This window comes from Semicossyphus pulcher, unplaced genomic scaffold (assembly GCF_022749685.1).
Source record: "Semicossyphus pulcher isolate SPU_LCO1_2020_fin unplaced genomic scaffold, fSemPul1.0.p SCAF_10, whole genome shotgun sequence".
Classification (NCBI taxonomy): domain Eukaryota; kingdom Metazoa; phylum Chordata; class Actinopteri; order Labriformes; family Labridae; genus Semicossyphus; species Semicossyphus pulcher.
The window spans coordinates 24,461,105-24,480,651 of record NW_027211604.1 but is presented as its reverse complement, the minus strand read 5'-3'; the positions used below and the strand labels follow the sequence as shown (position 1 = coordinate 24,480,651).

The 19,547-nt window shown below is 40.7% G+C and overlaps 2 protein-coding genes across 2 annotated transcripts; one reads left to right on the top strand and one right to left on the bottom strand.

Annotated features, from left to right (window-relative positions):
- Window positions 1-1,246: 1,246 nt before the first annotated feature.
- On the top strand, window positions 1,247-3,966 carry znhit3 (zinc finger, HIT-type containing 3). Its single transcript, XM_069675718.1, has 5 exons — window positions 1,247-1,385; window positions 2,121-2,152; window positions 2,268-2,333; window positions 3,196-3,273; window positions 3,424-3,966. Exons 1-5 carry the CDS (start codon window positions 1,252-1,254, stop codon window positions 3,624-3,626), a joined length of 513 nt encoding a protein of 170 aa, XP_069531819.1. The 5' UTR covers window positions 1,247-1,251; the 3' UTR covers window positions 3,627-3,966.
- Window positions 3,966-19,390, bottom strand: LOC138603907 (unconventional myosin-XIX). Its single transcript, XM_069675717.1, has 24 exons — window positions 19,194-19,390; window positions 17,211-17,358; window positions 16,138-16,286; window positions 15,602-15,715; window positions 14,605-14,737; window positions 14,449-14,518; window positions 14,229-14,331; window positions 14,050-14,146; window positions 13,892-13,968; window positions 13,528-13,618; window positions 13,241-13,406; window positions 12,959-13,032; window positions 12,740-12,861; window positions 12,485-12,598; window positions 11,295-11,471; window positions 11,075-11,212; window positions 10,870-10,977; window positions 10,689-10,759; window positions 9,715-9,794; window positions 8,678-8,841; window positions 8,372-8,501; window positions 7,980-8,065; window positions 6,272-6,589; window positions 3,966-6,166 (listed from the first exon to the last, which is right to left on the bottom strand). Exons 1-24 carry the CDS (start codon window positions 19,251-19,253, stop codon window positions 6,053-6,055), a joined length of 2,904 nt encoding a protein of 967 aa, XP_069531818.1. The 5' UTR covers window positions 19,254-19,390; the 3' UTR covers window positions 3,966-6,052.
- Window positions 19,391-19,547: the final 157 nt, after the last annotated feature.

Sequence of the window (19,547 nt, the reverse complement as noted above, 5' to 3'; positions counted from 1 at the left end):
AGAGTAGCTCTTACCATTATTCAACCACAAAACAAATTGAATTATTAATTAAGGCAATTTGTATTGGTTGTAGTTTCTGATCTGAAATGTTAGGATTTGCTTTTTTCCCCACCTTTATTTTTTGCAAATCTGAGTCTATTAGACCGTTTAATAGGGAAAAAAAGCTAGTGGAATATGTTAACATGTACTTTGGGATACAGGCATCGACATATTTATTACAATTTATTGACTAAACCATTAATTCAGAATATAAGCTGATAAGCTGAATAGATAGTGAAAGTTGCAATATATGATTTGAACTTTTTATTCTATTTTTTCCACAGACAGACACAAGTTGGATTCCTGATGTTGACCGCGGCCACGTGTCGTGGCCTTCCCTGACCCAGTGAATTGAGCGCTGTGACACCAGCAACATGTCCATTTGTCACCATAGACTGTTTGTCACGAGACAGCTCTTCATTCCATACTCCACCCTGTAACAAGACCTACTGTTCTCAAGTTACAGCTGTGCAGAAATAGTTTGTGTTAAGCTTTATAGGTCAGTAGTGTGTGCTTAATAAACACGTAGATGGATATAATTATTTCTGTTGGTGCAATATGTTGTATTGTATTTTGATTCAATAAAAATGTTAACTAAACCACCTGTATTGTTTTATTCAGATAGCTTATAACTGATTATAAAAACAATAAAGCTTGTTTTGTTTTTGTTATAAGGGCTGCTTAACTTAACTAACTTAACATAGTTTCTGAACAAGCAGAATATATCCCTTGGCCCCACTCATTTGGCATAACTTGTTCAATGTACCAAACTACACCCCTGCTCTCTATGAATGTCCCCCTCCTGTCTGTGTCCAGCTTTTGACTCCCAAGAGAGTGGCATGTGTGACTGGACACTAAGGCCAGGAGTCAGTGCTTTTAAAGGTACTCAAGGATATGATTTTATTTATTTTATTACTTGAAATTGTATGATTTTTTTTTATTTTACTGGTATGAGCTATTTGGACATCTCTTTACTTAACTGAAGAAACTGTTTTGGATGATGAGGACAAAGGAGTGACAGGTCATACAAGTGTATTGTTAAAGTCATATAATTAAATGATGAATGGAAGGATTAAGTGTACTTAAGTTGGACCAATTGCTTTCAGGTATTTACCAATTTTTGGATTTTTAAGTGTTAGACCGTTGACCGTTTGCCTGCTTTTATTTTGAAAGAAACCGGAACCGGAACGGCCATCCCTCTGTCACACATGTATGAGCCGAACTGCTAGTCAATTGCGCGAAGTTGCTGGCTACCTATTTATTTTTCTACCCGCAAAGATGCAGATATGCAGTGTGTGCAGCGAACAGACTCCGAAATACAGATGTCCTGCCTGTAAAATAAGATAGTAAGTAACTTTATGTAACTGTCTGCAAGCTAGCTAGTAAACGTCCAGCTAGCTTCCGATTTGTTTGTTTGGCTAGTTTTTCTAGTCATTTGAGAATCGAGGAAAAAAGCGAATATTATGAAGACATGTTTTTGTTGTCTTGAGTTTGTGGGACCTTACTTAAATGATCAATCTAACACAGATATCAATTGAATCAACCAAAAATTAAAATACTACAATACTTGCTAAAATACGACTACCTCCTGTTTTTGAAACGTGACACGGGTTCCCCAGACTTGTAAATCGTGGGAATGCCTGTAAAAATCTAAATTCAGAAAATGTTGAGCTTATGAAGAGACAATACCATAATCTTAAACTATTATTTTTGAAGTAACGTGTTAAAACGTCAACACCACATGTGACGGAAACTCACGAGGGTCAAAACATTAGTGTGTACCTTTCTAGAGCGAACAAATTAGACTTGAAATCTCGACATGTTGTGATTGATTATTTAATTCACCTACTTATTTATTCCATCGGATTTTTAGTTGATGATAAACTTGTTTGTTTATTCATAGATGGAATCCATTATTTTGAATAGTCACATTCAAACATGTACAGTATATACTAAAGCAACGCTGTGTACTACCTTGATTTAATATTGTACATAATCATTATTGTGATCTGATAAATAAGTTTCAGTCTTAAGTACTGTTTATTAACTTGTTGTTAATTGTGTTTTTTTTTCTATTACAGTTGTTCACTTGGCTGTTACAAGAGGCATAAAGGTAAATTAGCTTTCATTTTTTATGGTTATTATGTAATCTTTAGACAAGCTGTGGAAATAATCCACTTCTTATCATACAATTATCTGCCATTTTATTTTCCTTTTTTTGTTCATAGACACTTGCCTTCCTGTTGACCAGCATGCACCTATTAATCCTGAAGCTAAGGCAGCGCTCAGCACCGGTATGTTGATTATTCTCTCTTTTTTGTTGTGTGTCCACGTCAGCCAGCAAGAGCCAGAAACAATTTTTCATCATCAAACTTTATTCATGAATGAACAGAATTGTAAACCATTTCTGTACAAACAAATATCAAACAATAACCTACTATAGCTCTTACAGTTTAACACTTTTCTCCAAACTGTGCATTTTACTGCCCACTTTACAATGAGGTAGAGCAGGTAAGACGTGCTGAAATTGGAGATATTACTTACAGTTTACAAATTTGTGCTTATTTAAAGATACAATCATGAATATTTCAGTTTCGTGCTCTGGAGCGCCACCCACTGGGGATAATTGGTAATTACACTTCCCAATTTAACCAGACGTCTATGGCCCCCTTTGTCATGGTTCTAACTCTTGACTCTTTAACTGTTTGCTTCATCTGAGCGTTGAGTTTGTTTCTTTTTCTTTGGATTTTCACTTCTTCTTGAAGTTGTATCTGTAGTCATCCATCTTTTCTTTGTTTGTTCAGCCATAGTAGATTACTGTTTACTCGCAACACTTGCAGAGAGCAGAAAAGCAGCCGCTTAGCTCCGCCTACCCTCTCTGGCAGACCAACCACTGCTTGCTGATGGAAAACGCGTCACTAACTGGGCGCCGCCACAGACACCCAGTCCATAATAATACTATATACTGCAAATGTAAAGGCTTTAATCAGTGGGCCATAGGCTCAGTCACCATTGTGTTACCTTATTCAGAGAGAGATAGAGACTTGAAAGACATTTATTTAAGTGAAACAGTTTGAGATTGTTACTTTAATTGTGACATCAAGTAATTGAATAACCAACCATACAACCGAATGCTTAATCCTTCTGTCTTTGCAGAGCCGTGGTCTGTTGATGATCTCCTGCATGAAGATGATGTCATTGATAAAGTGCCTCTGCAGAGGCTCCAGCTGTTAGGTATTGTTTCAACATAACCTTTCCTCGGCTTGTAACCCATGTAATTATTTGCCAAATGTTTCTTCATTAAACATTTGTATTTTAAAGACCACATAACAATTCTTAATAAATATCTGATATGGATAATGTATGTTTTTATTTTCTCCACAGGTCAGTCAAAAGAGCTGAGGGACCTTCTTTGTAACCCCCACCTGAGACAGCTGTTACGCTCCATTGACGGTGGAGACAGCAAATCTGATGCAATGAAGGCTGCCATGCAGGAGCCGCTGTTTGTTGAATTTTCTGATCGGTGTTTGAAAATTGTTGAAAATGAAGCAAAATCACTTCCATCCAGTGAAGCCGATGCCTGGTGAAACCATGCCCATGAGATCATTCTATTTTTGTATTTTATAGATAATTTTCAGAAGGCTCACTGTGCCGCTTCTTTAGTAGAGTTTCTGTAATTCTTCCTGATCTGCTTTCTGTCCTTTGTGCCTTTTCATGCTACAGTGCAAAGTAAGTGTTTAAATAAATGCTGAAATGTTTTTAAAAAAATATAATTTCCAGAGTCGACATTAAATGTTTTACAGTGTTACTTAAGTGTAACCAAAGCCAGTTGTGAAATAACGCTCGAGGATGAAAGAAAACTTACAGTACAAAGACATTTATTTCAATAAAATAGTCATTTAAATATTAACATTCAAGTTGTACTTTGATCCCTTGGTGCCAATGACAAAAACAAAGTATACAATTTTAAATGACACACTTTCATAATAATAGACATTTTATTGAATCTTCTCCTGGAAAGGGTTAAAAGGAAATTGCCTTTTTTTTTAGTGAGCAAATGAGGACATGCTAGGGACAGAGTCGTCCTTGTAGGTAATGTGTTGGAACAAAAGCTAGGAGGATAAACATACAGTCACGTGAATCATTTGAAATGAAATTAATAGCAAAAATGTTATAAATATTAAAATTCTGAGTATAGTATAAGTTCATGACTATAAAAACATGCTTGTTCTCTGACATATCTCACTTAAACACTTTGGTATGTTATACTTGGTATGTGCTTGCATTGATGCTTTAGACTGCAGCAGATTCAAATCCACATAGTGGTTCAGTCAAACATTTTAACAGACAAAGAGCAGCAAATTAAATAAACTTGTTTACATAATGTCCCCGTTTTACATACGGAATGTGATGTGTGAGTTTTTGGGCCTTTCTCCAACCACCCCCTTCACTCTCGTCCTCCTCACAGCCTCACTACTCTGGTTATGCGCTCACACGGACGGTCCGCCACATTAAGTAGCATTCAGGAACCACTGGCCATTTCTAATGCCGTGTTATGTTTGTCATGGAAGATGCTCCATAAATAAAGTTCTGTGTAATTAACCGTACAAATGTTAACTGATGTAGCTAGGAAAACCTTTTACAGCGTCACACAGCCTTTACATATTTTAAAGGCTTACACTTTATATTTATTGCATAAAAATGCAGAATCTGTAGGCGCAGGACCAGTTTTTGGTATCAGAAGTGTTTTTTTGTAGCAGGTTTGTAGTCCGACTAGTATCGACCAATCACCTATCCGCAGGCGTTTAGCTGTATGCAGGAAATTCTTTGTCGCTATTCGCTGGCTGCATCGAAAGCCCTGAAAAGTTGGTTGTTGCTATGATAGCCGATGGGTGTAGAGTTTGATTTGATTGTACCGTTTTAGATATTTGCAGGGGTTGGCGGAAATGAGAAGATGTTAAAGCCACAGGCGTGACTTTTTTCTTCCTCATAAAGTGGAGCGATTTTAATAAGTCTGCCTCTTTATTAACTTTGTGACAGAAAATCATGGCAGCAAAAAGTTCTGTTTTCTGCCAGATAAAGGGGAGTTCATCCCAAAGCTTGCGGCTGTAACACAAAGGTTGCTGCATTCAGCTGTTAGAGTGACTTCGGACTGAGTGTGAGTGAGAGGGCTTCGGTTTAAGAAAGGTCCCTTGTCTGTCTGTCGCTGTGCGTGAGCAAGTGTGTAGTTTAATGTGCAATATGTGCTTTACATGTGCAATACTTGCTTAATTACTTTTTTCTGCAACACAAATAACATTCAAAAGAAATGCTGGTGTGATGTGCTTACACCTTCAATCATATGTGCGTCTGTATCATCAAAATAAATCTAAGAAATCCCACATAAATAATCAGCATAAAGTTTCCACATATACTAACAGCCTATTTGTGATTTGAGTATAGCTTTCAGGAAAGGCACTGTGTTCAAGGCCCAAACTGTCAACAATGAGAGAAAACCTGAAGCTAAGATTGTGCCATGTAATTACAGCTCTACAGACAAAAACTCATTCAAAAATAATTCTGTTTGTCTTGCCCTGTGGTGCCTCCATTATTATCACAACTGTGGTCTCTATAAGTGGTAGACATGGCACAATTTCCATAATTGACTAAATCCATTCTGCCTTATCTCAGAAGGTGCAGGTCAGTAATTCTGGACAGTCTACAGACTTTGGTTTTGAATTACAAAGTATTTTCCTGAGTCTCTTTGGCATGTAGGCCACAACAGATTATCTTCACTGACCTCCTGTTAGGTTAAAGTATTATCACACACGGTACAAAGCTTTGCACCTCTGCATATCAAAAGTGATAGAGAGGTGTAAATGATCACTTCAAAATACTTGTAGCTTCCAGGTTTGTTCCCTCTGTGTTGGGTTATAGACGCCAGCACCTGCTCAACTGCAAAGCACCTCTGAGCCTGATTGTCCCTCATCTGATTCCATGAGAACAGCGTTAGTGTTCTACAGAGAGAGACCTCTTACATAGTTTTGTCGAGCAGGATCTCGTTGAACCCCGTCACGCAGCTCTTGATGTCTGGCTGCCTGTCAGCATAGAGGAGTGGAGATCTCTTACAGTGCAGCTTTATAGACCCCTGAGGGAAACAGAAGAATAGAAGCTCATGTAACTAATCATAAAAACATTTGGGTGATACAAACTTGAAGGAGGTATAAATGAATGTTTGTGGATGGTCCCTCACCCTTGGCTGGGCCCGTATGGAGGCGAGCTCCTGCGTATACTGGTTGGTCTCCACCTTATACATCCCTCTCCTGGAGTTCAGGCTGAGGCAGGCCATCGCATACATTATCTTCTGGAAGCCTCTGGCTGTCATAGATACGGTGACGGACGGGGCCGAGGCCAGAGCCAGGCCCAGGGGCCACCCTCGCACTGTGACGGGCTTGGTGATGTTGGAGAGCTGCACAGATCCCCGCTGCACAGGGTTCAGTACTGGCCTTTCTTCCTCCACAAGGTCCTCTGCATCATCCAGCTCTGCCTCAGCCAAGGACTTCAGCAGTGCCTGCCACAAAATGGAGCGGTTATTTACATATAATCCATAACTCCAAGTTCATTGAATAGGGATAGTGAACATTAAGGGCCTGTGTCCACTAACGGTGTTTTTTTGCGCTGGCAGCACCCACAACCTCAATTTCATAGCACTTCTTACCGGTGCTTACTGTTGCTAGGTAACCAAAGTTACATCACAGCACTTCCTCTTCGCTTGGTATCGACCATTAAGTCAGTTTTATAATAATATATATATATATACATATATATAATATAATAATAATTTGCTTAATATTTGCTTTTATTCAAGGACATTTTACAAAGAAAACATAAAAACGATGTAAAGGAATTGTGTCCTGGCGTTAGCAGCAGCTCCACACCTGGAAATTGTACCCTTGAAAAAAACGAAAGGATTAGCTTCTTCTCCACCATTGTTGTTGACAAAGTTGATATCGTAAGTCCCGCCCCTTCTGGATTTTGATTGGTTGGTGAGGGAGAAGCGACATTGTCCAAAAAGTTGAATTTTTTTTTGCGGCGACAAAAACGGCAGACAGTGAGGGTGTTTTTGCGCTGAGGACGCTCAGCGTTGAAAACGCTGAGCTGCATTGGTTTTGTAGAGGAAATAGGCGCTGCCAGCACAGAAAATGCCGTTAGTGGACACAGGCCCTAATTATTCAGCAGAGTCAACTCGAGTCCCTGGAGATATTTAGCATTACACTCCTGTAACACAACTGACAGTTTTTAGAAAAGGGTTAATCATCAATGGGGAAGATCCCTTTGATTCCATGCATTCTTCTTCCAGGCCTACATTACCCATGATTCACCTTAATGGCCTACAGTTTGTGATTTAGGTGTGTCATGCTAGTAGTGGCTAATGTAGCCTCAAGCTGCTAGCCTCAAGCAGAGATGAGGAGCGGGCTACAGAGGTCTGGTGACTCCACGTTCCCAGGACTGTTTCATTTTTGAAACTTGTAGTCCCTAAGCCCAACTGACACTGACTTAAGTGACATCACATGAGGCAATTAGTCAGATTTGACACAGCTACCTCTAGAGATGCACAATGTTTAGTAGTGGTCCCTTGCACCAGAACTAAAACATGCAAAGCAGAAGCATGAAGTACAGAGACTTAAATAGCAAATACAAATGCTGCACATAACATATAACCAGCATAAAATCAAACATGCATGTGGGTATTGACGATAACAAGAGAGCAAAAGGTGACAGACAGACTACAGACAAGGACCAATTGATTTTTGCAAATGATGTGCAAATGATAATACTCGTAAATGGGTTCCAAATAAACAGAATGTTGTTGCTAGTGTTGGTTCTTTACCGGAGCCATAAAAATGATTCGACCAAGAAGCCATAAGATGCAGTTTGTGCTCTCTCTCTCTCAAACTCACCCTCCTCTTCCTCCAGGTCCTCTGGATGACTGCTGCTGCTCTGTTCCACCTCTTGACCTGCCTCCTGACCAGCCATGACCGCACCGCTGCAGGAGGGACAGAACACACTCAACCTTCAACGTCTAACCAGGCCATTCATTCTGCAAATTCAATCAGTCAATCCCATTCAGACGGAAGTATCAAAGGAACTCCTGTCATTATTACTTAATTAGATGATGAGCTTCAATGTGTGCTAGCCTTCAATCTCTGAAGGGATAACCTGTCACCCGTGCACACAGTGCCTGTTGGCCGGACGGTCAGGTCAGAACAACATGAATCAAACTGTAGAAGTAAGGTCACTGATCTGATCTGTTTCCATTCATCCGGACACGGCCAGGGCATTAATGGTTTACCTGCTTGGATCAGAATAGCAGAGCGCTGACGTGCACGCCTCTTTCGGCGCTGGTGCCGCAGCCAGCAGCACTGAATGGAGAAGGCACACCGGGACAGGATCTTCTTCCTCTGATCCTCCAACAAATCGAGCTGTAACACAAAAGTCAGGCAGGTCAGAACGCTCACAGAAAAGTGAAGAAACTGAAACACACAATGAGGACGAATGATAAAGAAACTCTCTGCATCGAGAAAACGTGAAAATGATTTCCCCAATTTTGTACATGCACTTTAAACTCTACATGAGGCTGTATGCAGAAATGACTGACCATCGCCTGCGTGAGAAACACTTTGGTCCTTCCACAGTGAACCCATGAATTGTGTTTTTCACTTTCAAGCTTGCACGAGGGGTCAGAGGTGTTGTGTTGTAACACGGTCTGGAGCAGCTTCTCCACCTCTTGCCGAGGATAGACGTTGCCGTCAGCCTCCACATCTAAGACAGAGAGGAAAGACAATTGGAGTGACGCACTAGATAATCATTTACAGTGAGGGCAGAGCAGGACTCCAACTATCTTAAGATTCAGTTTGAACACAGTGTTTGTTTGACCGTGTGCGACTCTGTGAGGGAAACATGTTCAGTGTGCATCAGAATCAACACTACACTTTCCACACTGATATGTCTCCTGTGATTCAGTGCATCTTTCAAACCTGATCATAGAAGGCAGCATTCAGGATCAGTGAGTAATTCATGATTATGATAACTCATCCATTCATGCAACAGGACTGCGATCATGCTAGCAGCTCTGTGAAAGCGTATTTAGACACAGCAGTGCTTTGAGCGATGACAAATGTTACCATGCACATATTGATCCAGTGTTTTCCTCTACAGCTCAGTTTGTTAGCATGCTAATGTGTGCTAACTAAGACTATATGCATGAGACTGAAGAGAACTGCACCGAAGGTTATTACATTCCATCCGCAGAGGAACAAAAATGGATCAACAAAGTTTCATGATGATCTTTCACTTAGCTGCTGACAGTCTGGACATGGCTGCTGAACATGTGTTAATATAAATATTAGTTGAAGCAAATGGAGACCAGTAAGAGCAGAGAAACCAGTAAGAGCATGCAAAGCCAGCTCTGGCAGACAGAGGTGCATGCAATTACCTTGAAACTTCAGAAGAAGTTGGAATATTTGTTAAAAGTCCTTTTTTATGCATCATATGGAAAAGTCCAGAGAAGAGAACAGAGCATCAAGTTTACTAAGAAGGTCAATAAAGGAAAGGGAGAGCAAACAGAAGACCTCTCCATTGACAGTAAACACACAAAAATGACCTTTAATGTGTCCCTCTGCAAACTGGTCTTACCGACACGATGGCTCCGTGACTTCTGATTTAAATGTTTCGCAAATAGTCCATAACGTTGCAGGAAGTTTTTGAAGACGATTCTGTGGACAGAAATGAAAGGTCAAATAAAATCCAAGAGAAACAAAGCAGCGCACGCAGATTAAGAGGGGAATTCACAGAGAATGGATGGCAGCCGCTGATAGCACCGGAAATAGCTCAACTCCATCTACAGATGGATGATGAGCATGGAGGGGAGGGGGCAACTCTTTTAACAGTTTATTGTAAAGCCCAGACTCGACAGGTGTTTTACTAGTTTCACTTTCTGTAGCGCAGCTTCAATAGCTGCTCATCCAGATATAATGGCTCCAGAATTCTGGAAAGGTTTGTCCGTGTTTACCGGGCTTGACTCTCGGACAGCCCCGGACCGATTGATCTCCTGATTATATAATAATGGCAAAATCGTAGTGCGCCGCAGTTACCACCAGCTCTCTGCGGAGGGGAATAATTTCCCTCTAATCGTGCAGCGCTGTGAGCGCTGGGGTTTGTGAATTAGACATTTTTTTCAATGAAGCTCACTTGATTAGAAAGTTTGCATAATGACTCATTTAAATCCGTGCAAACAGCACCACAGCATAAAGATGCTGTTTGCTCTGCAGGGGAGTTTGGAGTTTATTTAACCCTTCGTGTGTGCTGTGTGAATTAGACGCTGTCTTTTTTTGAGGGGGGGACTTTTTATGCCTTTTGAGAGAGAGAGGGGGCAACAGTGTTGGAAACAGGGGAAGAGAGAGTGGGGATGACACGCAGCAATGGGTTGACAGTGGGAGTCTAATCCGGGGCCACCGCATCGAGGACTGTAGTCCCTCTACATGGGACGTGCGATTTAACCACTGAGCTAAACTGACACCCTCGACACTGTTTTTTTGTCTCATTTGCTATAGCAGCGCGCAATCCTTTTGTGAATAAGACCCTAAGAGTTCACAAGGACAGAGCTTTACCTGATGGGAAATCCAGCTGCACTAATATGAATCGTCTCCACAATCCCACAGGCCTCCAGCTGCATGATAACCTGACAGCCAACAGAAACAATCCATTAAAACCTTTCTGTCTGTGAACATTGAAAGGGTGCCTTTGTGTTTGAATTGTGCTGCTGACACAGACAACAGTGTCATCATCTACCTCCTCCTTTTTAAAGGTGAGCGGCTTGCAGTCTGGGTTGGGTTTGATGCAGCGAGTGTAGTGAGGAGTCGTGGTGTGGAGGATCCTCATCAGGCTCTCCAGAGAGTTCTGCAGCCAGACATTAACGTCATCAGTAACGTGACTAAACCCTCAGAGGACGACCAGCTTATGTAACCATAGTGATGAGGCTCTCGTTAGCGCCTACCTTAAACTTGGAGACCACAGTGACTTTACTGAGCCCTTTGGATGTCGGGCTGTCACTTTCCTTGTCAGTGAAGATGTGGTGCAGCAGGCGGTCTTCAGACTTCTGAAGCAGGCTGATGAGCTCTGGTGGCACCGGGTCCTAAAACACAAAACACAGAAGTTGAGTTGGATTGTTCTGTGGTCGACTGTCTGAACACAACGTAGAAGCTTCTCTTGCACACCTTGTTTTTCTCCACCATGCCCTGTATCTGGTAGCTGACTCTGCCGGCGTAATGAGCCACAGTGAAGTTTGGTTCTGTGCTGAACTTGTCCCAGCTGATGTTGGTGTTATCACGAAGCTCCTTCTCCAAACGAAACTTCAGTGTTGTTGCATCAGAGGCTCGATTGAGACGGCTCTCCTGAAGGACACGTGTGTAAAGTTGTAAACATCCACTTACTATAGAGACATATATTTAACCCTGAATGAAACAAACAAGGGGTTAAGGGCAGGAGGAAAATAACTCTGTCCTTCTATAAATCACTTCATGGTATAAAGATAAATCCCTGCTCCTCATTAATCTCAACTCTACAAGGAAGGGATGTTTGATCTCACTTTGGAGCAACCGTTCCTGATAACAGGACCAGGAGTATTTTCACTCGAAACATTAGTTTGAAATGTTGGGAAACGTTACTTTTGTTAATGAGGATAAATGATGCTTTATAATTAGGTTTCCTCTCCTCGTTTCTGCCTTGTTGGTGGAAATCAAGAGATCATTATCTTTGTTTTTTGTGAGCTCACAAACAACAGATATCTGTGATTTAAGACCAAGTGAATAATGTTGTACTGTTGTGAATGTTTGATGTGAAGGGGGAAAGTTAGACTTTGGTCTGATGTTCAGTTATTAGCACTGTTTCATCCTATAAGGCATTATGGCAGAAGGGCAATTTGTTAAGTTTGTTTAGTTTTTCATCATTAGTTCACTTTTTTATTTAATTTCCCTGTTTGATTATTAGCGTATTTAGCTATTTAGCGTATGTAGCGTATTTAGCTATTTAGCGCATTAGCTTGTTTGGGTTTGCAGGTTGTGAAAGACATGCACGTTGTATATGGTCCTGTACTGACAGCACTTTTCTAGTGTTTGTGACCAAAGCTGCTTTTACACCACACGTCACATTCACCCATTCACACACACACATTCACACACTGAGGCTGCTACGTAAAGCCCAACTGTCAATCAGTCTTCACATTCACACACTGTTGGCTCCTACCCAAGGACACATGTAGCGAGCTGGGGATCGAACCACTGACCTTCTGATTGAAAGATGACCGACTCTACCACTGAGCCACAGCCGTCCCTTATATGGTCTTTACTATAATTTTGTATTTATAAAAATATATGAATAATATGAATAAAACACATGACCATGATACCTCATTAAGAAGAGAAAACACACTGATGGGGCTGCCCTCGATAAGATCCAAACAGCTCTGGTTGTCTTGGTATTTGATGAAGGACCACCGTAACCCCTCCGTCACATATTCCTCCTGAAAGAAGCAGATAAACATTAATACACAGATATGACACGTATTTTAAATGATTTTATAACAAAATAAAGAGATTTATATCAAAGATATTACATCTCTGCTGAGATCTCTGCATGGAAGAGTAAAACTGACGGACGCTACCTGCTGAGCTCGGAGATAATGAGCCACAAAGTGCTGCTGCAGCTTCTCGTTGGCGTAGTTGATGCACAGCTGCTCCAGGTTGTTGACGTAGAAACACTCAAACCCGTAAACATCTAGAACTCCTGCAGATCGCAGAAAGGAGAGAATGGAGCGAGCTTATGGAAAGAAACTAGAGGAAGCTTCACAAACAGATGTTGTAGAAGACAGGGAGGTCTTTACCTATGAAGTTGGTCCACGAGGATTCGTCTGCACATATGCTGTTGTTGATGAATGTAACCAGCCATTCAAATAATCTGGACAAAAGAGACACGTTTAAAAAGATGGAGTCTGATAACAAACCGTACATCAACAGATATCTTCTTCATTGTTTACGTCAACGGAAAGCTGTTAGACGACAACTGAGTCCCACGACAGGAAGTGATCTTACATGACAAGCCTTTTCAAAATAAAATCATCACAGTCTGACAGATGTCTGTATTTTAATGAAGTCCTGCTGCTTACTGTGCGTAGATGACCTTGGCCAGGCAGTCTCTCCTCATGCTGCACTCTGCCTGAGAACAGGGCTTGATCACGCTCTGCTTCCCCGCCTTCAACGTCCTCACTATTAAACACGTCTGAAGCTCCTCAGCGGGGACGCACAGCAGCTCAGCAGCTCTCTGCAAGAAGTCTGAAAGGAAAACATCACGTGTATGGATAGTTATTACTGAGGAGCAGGTGGGTGTCTTTTATCTTTTAGAATAAATCCCTTGAGAATTGTAGGGTTATCAATATGAGCCTTAGCCTTATACCTTTGGTCTGTTCTTCCAGGTCACATGGTTTGGATTCATCCGTTGAAGAGGAGAAATTCAAGTTCCCCAACTGCAGAATCCCTGCTAATATCTGTAAGTGCATTTCAACACAAAGAGAAATTATATTCTGCAGGTACGGCTGAAGAAAGATAATCATGCATTGAATGTATGTTGAGGATTAGGTAACACTTAATCCCCTAATCCTTTACATGAACACTCCATGTAGCAGTTACAGGATTATGTAAGCATTTCTTTATAACTAAACATAATGTAGCAAATAAATCTCTTCATTAATGTATGACGTGTTTATAAATGCCTAAACGAGGAAGCTTAAGTAAACTGTTTCCTCTGATGTTCGCCTTACCCTGAATATTTGTCTCTGCCGCTCTGCATTGATGCCCAGATGAACCATGGCCCTGACGGTCTCATGAAAACAATCCTCTGTAAAAGAAACAGCTACCTGTGAGAACTACAACAATAACAGACAAAAAAATTATTAAAAATAAATAAATAAAGACCAACCTTCAAGTGTTTTTTCTGAATTTGGCAGCCACACAAAACGTTGTCCATGTTGCATCTTCCACTCCCTTCTCTGCTCTGCGCTGGCCCCCTTCATCATCTGAAGAACAACACGCTCTCAGCACCTGAATAACATCTGAACATGTGAGCATGTGAGGTTTAGTGCAGTCCTGCTAACTCACCTGGTAGAAGATGTGGAAGTTCCTCTCATTAGTCGGTTGACAGGCCACCCGGGTCTTCTCTAGTAAATATGTCTGCACCGACGCGCCCACTAACAGCTGCCCCCTGAGCGTCACAATAACATGTTGACAGGGTTAAACTGAGCTGGTACAATAGTTCTCTTTGAGCTCATGATGTATCAAACAATAATAAAGGAAGAGCAGCAGGCTCAGCTGGCAGTACCTGTCTAGCTGCAGCTGGATGTACTTTCCAAAGCGGCTGCTGTTGTTGTTCCGCAGCGTACAGGCGTTGCCTACACAGAGGGGAAAGTGTTGACTGAAGGACTGTCCACAGTGGATATGATGACACTGACAGGACACCAGTAATCAGTTGTCTCACCAAAAGCCTCCATGATGGGGTTGGAGTCCAGCACCCTCCTCTCTATCCTCTCCACTGTGTTCTGACTCTTCATCACTGAGGAAGAGGCCGCCACTGTGGCGTAGTACTTCATCAGGCAACGAGACGTCCATGTCTATAAAGAAAGAAGTCATTGATAGCTGTGTATACCAATACAGTTCCTGCAACGAATAATTGTTCTCTTTATAGATCAAAGTTTGTTTGGTCTCAAGATGTCAGATTCGAAGCCCAGTCTGACCTCTTCGTACTTTCACCAAGATAGTTAATATTCAGAGGATCAGAGGAAGGAAGGCCTCTTATTTTGAAAGGCACGTATCAGGAAATGTTTGGCATTTTATTTTACTCTATCAACTACTCAATAAACACAATAATGTTTACCCAAATTATTCTAATTACTTTCTAGAGCAGCTCATTGCGGGGTGTTCTCCTCAGAGACAAACTGTCAATCAAACTGTTTAAAAAGCGCACATCTCTGTTGCTACTTTGACCGTCACTGTTCATGTGTTCTGCCTCATAGGTTTCTTTTATTTTCTTCCATTTACCAACTAATTAATAAGTCAAGTGGAAAAAGCTTTTAATTTGGTTTGACCAAAGAAAACTATAAGTGTTTAGTTATTCAAGAGGAGAAGAAGTGATGTAAGAGAAAAGAAGAATATTCTCACATTTCAGAGTCCAAAACCAGCTTCTGTTTAGTCAAAACAAACAACGTGTGCTCATGAATATGTTAAAAGAAGCTGTTGTGTTTGTGTATTAAAGGCTGCAAATATCCTTGTTTTAAGTTTTAACACAGTTAGAAGTTCTTAAACTGAGCGCAGAACATATGAGGGAAAGGACATTTCTTTCTTACAAATATGCAGTAATAATGAAAAACACAAAGACTTAAAATTCTTGAAACATGCCTAATCAGCTCACTCCATATACTGTCAACTGGCCGATAACCAAAGACACATTTATTCTTTAAGCTCAACTTGTTCTTTACCTTTCCTGCTCCGCTCTCACCGCTGACCACCAGAGACTGGTTCACCGGCTCCAGCTGGCCCTTCACGTTCCTGTAGGCTTCCTCTGCCACAATAAATATATGTGGTTTGAACTCCTGTTGACAGAAACATGCAGATTTATTAGGATGCTGGTCATTCCCGGCAGCAGGGACAGCCTTCAGTGCATTAAATAGGTTTAACAGGTTCAGGAGTTGGACTTCAAAGCCGTGGAAAGGAAGAGGATAAGGAACCGGAGGATTTATGTTTGAGGACCAAAAAATAGCATGATCAATGTGAAATCAGATATTCTGATGAAATACTGATTGTTGTTGAGTTGGGTCATTTTAAAGGTCCGCATTAGTGCATGGTTTAATCCCGAAGGTCCAGGATGCAGCCCTCTGAAACAGCCAAACTTTTAAGATGCACTGGTACCCAGCACCCCTGCTTGTACACCATCCATCTTTCCAAAAAATATAATCAAAACCCATAAGGAGAGGTTATATAAACTACAGTGTGACACAGCTGTGGCTGTAAATACCTGAGGCTGAGGAGCGCAGTGGTACTCCTTCATCACATCCAGAGAGTAGAGGTCTGGGATCGGCTGGAAGGGGTTAAGAGCCACCAGGGTGCAGCCAGCATGGGTGTAAAACACCTTCACCCTGTACCTGGCCTGCAGACATTGCAGCACTGCCAGAGAGAGAACATAAACCATCATTAGGCATTAACATGAAGCAACAGGCAGGCAAATATTTTACAGATGACAACAACCAGGAAGAAGAGAACACCAGCAAAGACAGCAGCAACAGCGTGGCAAAGAATTGTTCTTGATATCTATATTGAAATTCTTTGACTCTGTAGAAAACAATGATTGATATAACGCATCCATCAACACTCTAAGAGCTTTAAAAACAATGTTACAGAACTGTGACCCTGACCTCTGCTGTTAATAAGCTGTACTGTTATGGTTGGGGCTGAAACTGGCACCATATTGACATATAAACTAAAGAATATCAATGACAAACCCTGATCCTCTCTTACATTATACCAATCACAGGGTATTTCTTCAAGTAAAATTGACAAATGAGGAAACAAATGTTTCACTTAAACACCAAGATATCATATTTTATTATTTTACTGTGGCCGTTCTGTTTTATTAATGTACAATGCGTATTGTCTTTGGAGACATGGTTGCCGTCAAAGCAAGTCGTGCCCTTTGTTTACTCACATGAGTGAAACCTGTTCCCTATCATTGTGTATACTGCAGCAGTTTGGTGGAATAGCAACAAGTCATGCATTCATATTTATGTTTACTTATCGGCACAGATTTGATCTTCATGTGGTTACAAAAAACTGCAGTTGAAGGTGACATGACCTTGAGAATACTTTGTCACACCTGCTGGCTGTGTGTTTGTAAACAAAGACAAAGTCTATGCAAAGTATCAAACACCTGAAACAGCAGAGACTCAAAGGCTAATGTCATTATAATGAGTGAGGCTGCTTTGTCCATGAAACTAGCCAAAATGTATAATAGTGGAAATTACTTAAATGACACAAAAAAGCAGGCCCTACCAACAAGCCCCATTTAAAGTAAGTTAGAGCTTTTTATGCTACCTGTTGTTGGGGTCACTGGGTTGACTTTGGTGAGGTCATCATACGTGTGGAGCTGGTCTTCATCAGTGAGGAAGGCCTGAATCTCTCCCTCCAGGGATTCATTCAGGGACGGTTGATGAGAATGGACTGTCTGGACGAATCCTTTCACCTGTGCGAACGACACAAAACATGAGGTGAAAACACTGAATATTGTGTGGTTCAAATGTCAATTGAAACTGTTAGAAACCAAAATAATAAGGTGAAAGTGGATGGAAACCATAATGAAATAAAAACACAACTTTGAGGATTCTAAATAAAAAAAGTGTAAGATGATTAAACAGAAAGCATTATTTACGTGTTGAATTGGTTATTTCCACAATCTAGGGCACGTTTAAAACATAAACACAGCTCCCACAATGAGGATATTATGCTCCCTCGCTCCAAACTCAAAACAATTAAGCAAATTAGATGTCAAATATTCTGTGGGTCAGTTCAATCTGCCAAACTTTCCTGAGCTGTCAAGTCCCTAAATGTCTTTAATGTACAGGCAGCTAAATGTCGATGTTTTTATTCTTGGCTCTGAAAAAGCTGTCGGACGTCATACAGATTACATACTGAGTGAAAATCAAGTTTTAGCTCTGAAATAAAAATCTATTTAATTTGGAATTTAAAGGCCAACAAAAACATAGTATCAAATGGGAAAAAGTTACATGGATTTGCAGAATAACAGTTTAAACTGCTTGAATACATTTCCGGTGTGTATAATTCATGCAGTCTTAATTACTTCAGACTGACAAATACAAGTCCTCTTTACCCCGCATCACATGGCCTGGATCTGCAGCCTGCCTGACGGCTGTCAATGCTCTGACGTACTAAATTTGTGCAGACACAAATAATCCAATGGCAGGTAGCCAGCCTTCCTATCCCATTATTCCGTAAGGACATTTTAAACCCTATAAATAGTCTTAATGTAATTTATTTAATACCGGATGATACACGATTAATCTCCGGTGTACACAATACATTCAACTGAATTAAGATAACACACACAGTACATTTAAAACCAAAGTCTTGTATTTATTTGTGTGTGTGTGTGTGTGTCTGACTTTTGAGTAGTTTTGTTATTATGTGTCGAGCATTTTGTTTTATCCTCCAAACTATGATTTTGTTACTTTGTTAACAAAAGTAGGACAGCAGAACTTGCCTTACTCTATATTCTGTGTGTTTACATGTGATTTGTCTAGGTGTGCCCTTTTGTGTGCCTTTTATGTGTTTTTTATGTGTTTTTATAAATATAATGTTATGTTGAAAATTCAATAAACATATTAGTCAAAAAAAAAGTCTCGTTTTATAGCAGTACATATGATTTTAGAAAGGTAGCTGAAGAATACAATTTCTTAGTACAGCAGGCATATTTGTATTTATTTCCACCTGTTTAGTAGCCTTAGTCCTGCTGTTGTCAAACCAAACCCAAGGCAAAAAAACAAGAATTTAGTGGATGTATGTCGTTCCAGCCAATATAACTTATTACACCAATATAGGAACTTTCCATATGCTTTAGGCAACTGACAGACACAAATATTACAGTGGCCTTTTGGCCCAAAATAATTTCAGTCTTCATTCCTCAATGAAATGTATATATCTTTTATAGTAAGATAAAAGTGCGTTGCCAATTCTTTCAACCATATGAGGCGTCATTTACTGCACATGTTGTTGGAACGTTTGTCATATTACACGCAAAACGTTTGATCAGGGTAATGGTGTTTTTAATTCGTCATTGGTGAGCGTTAATTACAGGTTTTACAGCCCGTTTGAATACGAAGCAGCCAATCAAAACTGAGAACTATACGACACCGTTAAATACAGATTAATAAAGGTACTTTAGTTGAAGTTAGACGTGTTAATAACTTTTACATTGTATACCATCAAAAGGAAAACCTCACAATTACTCAAAACTACCAGCTAAAGAAATTGTGTACGTGTTTTGCGCGTGTTCAAACTTACCGTTCCCCCTCCATTTCTGTATCCTGCTCCAACGTTTCGTCGGTTGTCCGCAGAATTCATTGATTTCACCGTTACCTCCGTGCCTGTCTTCAGAAAATCAACTGAAAATCTTTTGACTCTCTATTTTAAATTATAGTTATTGCCACTTGACTGACGGCCGCCCTGAACCACTGAATTTTCCATTACTGTGAGACATTCCTCAAGGACAACTTCCCGTGCCTTCTGCATGAGGGCTGCCTGCCTGTCCGACTGCCTCCCACACTGCCCAAACTTCTTATTCCCGCCCTCTTCCTGATGCTTCATGGGTCCAGCTGACCCGTACAACACAGGGACATCAACAGACAGCTTTCCCCC